The sequence below is a fragment of the Perkinsus marinus genome (assembly GCF_000006405.1).
Source record: "Perkinsus marinus ATCC 50983 genomic scaffold scf_1104296957216, whole genome shotgun sequence".
Classification (NCBI taxonomy): Eukaryota; Perkinsozoa; order Perkinsida; family Perkinsidae; genus Perkinsus; species Perkinsus marinus.
The window spans coordinates 131,041-136,047 of record NW_003207206.1 but is presented as its reverse complement, the minus strand read 5'-3'; the positions used below and the strand labels follow the sequence as shown (position 1 = coordinate 136,047).

General features: G+C 48.2%; 3 protein-coding genes across 3 annotated transcripts; all 3 read right to left on the bottom strand.

Annotated features, from left to right (window-relative positions):
- Positions 1–235: 235 nt before the first annotated feature.
- Pmar_PMAR007448 (hypothetical protein) lies at positions 236–562 on the bottom strand (the record flags this gene model as incomplete). The annotated part of the gene is made up of 1 exon (XM_002774870.1): positions 236–562. The coding sequence occupies one exon, from the start codon at positions 560–562 to the stop codon at positions 236–238; it is 327 nt and encodes a 108-aa protein (XP_002774916.1).
- A 2,345-nt stretch (positions 563–2,907) lies between these two features.
- Pmar_PMAR007447 (hypothetical protein) lies at positions 2,908–3,111 on the bottom strand (the record flags this gene model as incomplete). The annotated part of the gene is made up of 1 exon (XM_002774869.1): positions 2,908–3,111. One exon carries the CDS (start codon positions 3,109–3,111, stop codon positions 2,908–2,910), a length of 204 nt encoding a protein of 67 aa, XP_002774915.1.
- A 214-nt stretch (positions 3,112–3,325) lies between these two features.
- On the bottom strand, positions 3,326–4,438 carry Pmar_PMAR007446 (ribosomal protein L7/L12, putative; the record flags this gene model as incomplete). The annotated part of the gene is made up of 5 exons (XM_002774868.1): positions 3,326–3,433; positions 3,488–3,583; positions 3,731–3,826; positions 3,871–4,011; positions 4,421–4,438. The coding sequence occupies 5 exons, from the start codon at positions 4,436–4,438 to the stop codon at positions 3,326–3,328; spliced, it is 459 nt and encodes a 152-aa protein (XP_002774914.1).
- Positions 4,439–5,007: the final 569 nt, after the last annotated feature.

Sequence of the window (5,007 nt, the reverse complement as noted above, 5' to 3'; positions counted from 1 at the left end):
TTCCTTGAGGTGGCCTGAGCACAATTTAGCAGATGTGTGAGAAGTGGTCCCATCTGCAATGTGTCGCACTCACTGTCAGAGTTGGCCTTGCAGTTTCCGATCAGAACAACGGTAGTAGACCATCTCAATAGAGCTTTGAAGACATTGCTCATCATACCGGGATCCTCGTTGGGCCGGAAGAAGCGCCTGATCGGGAGCGCCAGAACGTGTCTGATCTTGTCAGCATGACCACTGCTCAGACAACTCGCATGAACTCTGACCAGTGAGTCTTCGGGATGGAGGTCGTGGCACATACCCTAAGGTAGGGAGTGCCACTGAGAAGGGCTTCAAGATTGGGGATGGACTTGTTCTGTTTGTTGGTACCGTCTTGACTCATTTGAAGGAAGGCTGCCAGCCCACTCGATAGGTCGGTGATGGTTTGGGAAGAACACGCAGGGGCACCAGAGTCCTTCCACTTAGCGGATCCTTCAGCATTGTCACCGTTGTCAGTCTTGCCGGCGGTCATCGCAGCGACTCGGGCTGCTTCGATCTCTTCACGAGTCGGCTGGTCATCTGCGGGCATCATGTGTGAGGAGGAAGAGCTGACAAAGTAAGCTGACAAGGTAAGCTAGCAAAGAGGCGCTCACAGCAGTAGGTTGCGGGCGTGTAGAAGAGACCGACGACCATGTCTCACCGTCAACTGCGTGAGTTGGATTGACGGTCTGCTACGAAGCAGATGATGTCCCAGACACTAGTCACATTGATTCGCATGCTCCCCGGAGGGGCATTTGCGAGTGGGTGGTGGGGTCCCCTCGCTGGACAAGGGTCCGGTTCGGTCCTGAGACGTTCCCTGGAGAGTCTTGCCCGAGGTGCTCGAGTTGTCATAGAGGAGACAACGCCGGCGACCTCCTTCGCACGGTGCGAAGCTTCGCGATCCCTTCGATCGCGGGTTGTTCCTCCATGGGTGCACTGCCCATTTGGAGGAACATAACACAACGCCAAAATAAAACAAAAGGACAATGAGCTGCCCTCCACCGATAACCAACCAACCTTGGTTGCCAAGGTGGTTCCGGAGACTAAGCTGGGTTGGTGGCCTCGAGTGAAGGGGCTTGATTCGGCCAGTGGATTGAGACCTTCTCGTGTCATACAGAGCTGAAAGAGAACAAGTCTCGAGAGGCCGAACTAGCCAAATGGCGTCTCGGGCTTGTTATAACTGAGGCGAATCCGAGCGTTTCGTTGGGCGTGCGAAGGATATCAACGTGTGGCACAATTTGTTGTCCCACGAGGATCGGGGAAAAGTAGTTCCCCGATGAGCCAGATCTCGATGGATTTTGACCGGTTGATAGATAGGGCTTAATACGACCTACGGCTGTATTTTTGCCCACTATCAACCTCGCAGGATATGAAACGACCAAGAGTGAACACCTGCTTGCCATCTGGGCATAGTAGAGATAGACCTTTAACCTATGTATAGAGCGTAAAACGACCAAAGCCAAGGAGAGTGGTAACCAGAGTAGCGGGTAGTGGAGAGTAGTGGAGACATGATGACACAATTTGCCATTGTGCCACTAGCTCGTTTATGCCAGAACACATAATAGGCTGCCAATAGGTTCGACACCGATATTCCGAGCCGGTCCCGGCAGTGATTGGGACAGTCGTTCCGTGGCGTTGAGCGAAATTCTTTTCCTTTGTGTTGCACGCATACACAAAGGATTTTGTCCCCTAGCGTTTCGCTAGGAACATTGCCATCACTATTGGTTGTCCGTGAAAACAGTGAATCCTGGAAATGATGAACCGGAAAAAATTTCCCGCGAGCCCTGATAACAGTGAAGGAACTAGCGCGCGCCATCAGCGCGCGCCAACAAAATTCAAGCCGAGATTCCCTTACGTCGTATGAGTTGTAATCGAGCGGTTGGTTTAGTGGTTAGTCGTTAGAGTTGGTAATCGACTGTCCAAGGTTCAATTCCCGTAATGATTATGGTAATTTTGTAATTGAGACGCGGTTCAACCGCGGCGGTTGAGGTATTGACCAGCGCGGGCCATTAAGCTTGCCTAACTTAGCTGGTACGCCTCCTTAGCAGTTACTCCGGGTCCACGAGTTCTAATACAATCCTATCCAGAGGTCAGTATAACTTAGAAGTTGTATTTGTTCATGTTCAAGAGGAACAGGCATTAGGACCTGTTGCCTCATGCATTGCTGTTTATCTTTGTGGTACTGCCAGAATTGTTCAACCACAAGGTTCCCACACTTCTTCTATAGTCACTGCTATGGACTCAAACGCTTTGCTCATGGGAATCGCGTATTTCAGCTAGTTGGTAACGGATTGAAAACTCACTCCCTCGTAATGGAACAGTGGAACAGGAGACAAAATATTTGATCAAAAGTGGACTGGAGACGACACGGATTTCCGAATCCCGAATCCCGAAGAAAGAGCACCGTTCGGTACTTCGGAAGTACTACTTCCTGTCCACAACCATGGCATAGGGTGACTCAAAAGCTATTACTAGACCGTTCGTGTTGCTCCTACTTTTGAAAAGTCGCTTCAAGACACGCAACGAAGAACTAGGCGTGAAAAAGATGTCAATCTGTATAATATGTGCCCCGGACTTCAATGACTGCGCTGCGGTTCCTGTGATCAAGCTGACCAATCAAACATTAAGCAACCGGAGAGAGAGGGATCATTGAAAGTTGAATCGGTTCGGGAAGGAGTGGTAGAAAAATTACTGATATTTAGGATACCGGTGCGGGCGAGTTTGTTGTTCACTATTGTCAGGCTTTCACCCGTTCAAGTGGGAGAAAAAGTCCCGACAACGGGTTCACTCGCCCTTCACCTTTTTCAGGATTCACTGTTTTCAGGCGGGACCATCATTATTCACTAACAACATATACAACTTGTATTTCCTTAAGTTCCTCTCAACTCATGTCCTCTAGTAATGTTCAGTCTGTGTTGCGTTCAACTCGGGTTCAGCGAGCTTCCTCAAGGGCTTCTCATCTAGCAAGTCCGGGAGCTTAGTCTCGTTCTGAGCCACCTCATAAAGGGTCTCATCAAGAAGGGGGAAACGATTCTCGAATGGTCTCTCGGATGGTGAACCATGAGTTGGACTCTGGTCGTCGTCAGCTTTGACGGTCATGACACAAGTAGAGTTGTTTTGGATGGAAAAAGTAGTTCGTAAAAGAACCAACGGTACGGCTATCACCCGTCACGTGGTGACGTGACGTAGAGTATTTACGGAGCGTCTCTTGCGTGGGTCACAGAAAGCAATTAACAGAAGCAGTGAACAGCAGGAGTAAATAAAAACCAACTTCTGACAACTGAATGCGAAGTGTGACTAAAGATGAAACATTTCATTCCATGGTGATCTCCGCATCGAGATCGGCAAACCTCGCAACTATCCCGTTCGCCTCGTCCCAAGGAACTTGTTTAGCCAGCACTCTGGGTAGATTTTCGGAAGCCTACAAAAGTGATAACGATAAACTAACTTTCAGCAACAACAGTGCTGAACCCACATCCTTGGCCTCTTTCAATCCCAGCCCGAGCAGTTGACGGATCTCCTTGATCACCTTGATCTTGTTCTCACTAGGAAATGAGGTCAGTTTGACCGCCTGAGTAAATCCAATGGAAGACACTAATAAGACTCTCCATAATGTATCATCTGTCACTCAACGCCACCCTTTGCTGCGCATCGCGAATCACATATGTCTATGCTATTTCGTGACTCGATCTACGACTGAGCGAAAAAACTCGCTCACTTTCACCATCTTGGGCGCGGCAGCGGTTTCAGTCTTCGCGACTGGAGTCTGTTCATCAACCAGTGATTCTCCAGACGCTTCATCTTCGGGCGGAATCTGACCAGAAAACAATGTGATTCTGAAACCATCAAATCGCCAACCGTATTCTCAGCTGGGATCGTTGCCGGCGATGGAACCATCGTTGCATCTCCCATCATATTAAAAAGCTCTTCAAAATGGAATGCCTGGACTGACTGAGACACTGATGGGAGCTCTTGAGGGAATACGCCCACTTGCGGCACCTAAACGAAGAAAGCGGTCTCGAGATCATCGAAAAAAAGGAACAATGCGAAGAGAATACGAACTCTTACGAAAGTTGAGATGATGCTTATTGGATCAGGCGGATTTCATGCGATACAAGGAACTACGTTTGTATGAACTGAAATCTTTCCGTGACAGCTATATCGAATTACTCACAAGATATTCAATAGTGTATACATATAAGATGAACACGCTCCTAGATCAGGAAGTATAAGACCCCCACTTTGAATGGACGAGAACCAAATGTTCATATTCTTCAACCATGACTAACCCTAGACTCTAGGGCCTAGAGAACAGTTACAGTAATAAGCCCATTTCGAAACTCAGTTTATCTGCGTTATAAATGAACGCCTATCCCTCGATACAAAGAGTCTCTCTAACGTCCCTCACCTGGTTAGTAAAAATCATAGCAGGATGCGGGAAAGGTAGTATACCAACGCCCGAAGTCGAAGGCTTCCAGGATTTACCGGCACCAACCGGTCGAGCAACAAGTCTGATGGAAAGTTTAGCAGAAATCTTCCAACAGACATTCAGTCAGAAGACAAAAAACGTGAAGGGGGGAAGGAGCAATACGATTGGCGATGAAGATCAGATCGTGTGAATTCTGATTGATTTTTGGTTTTTTTTTGGAAGTCAGACCATACGTCAAACATGGTCTGACTTCCTTGCCAGAGAGCGTATGCTATATCTTCAGCCTGAAGGTGTCGAGCTGATTGGTCTGCGTGACAGGTGAGGCGTGATAAACTCCTGAGGGCCCTGTCGACCTATCCCTATTTCAAGAATGAAGTCGCGGAAAGCTCAGTCAGAACAGCGTTTGGCTGCTTACGAGATTCTGATTTCCATAAGGGTGTGAAACTCAATCATTTGCTTCCCCATATATACTCAGATCAACTCTGATCCTTAAAATGCCATGAAATGATCACCCTGAGGGTATTTTCGCATCTCGTTCCAGATTCGTTAGCTGTAGCTCGGGCTCT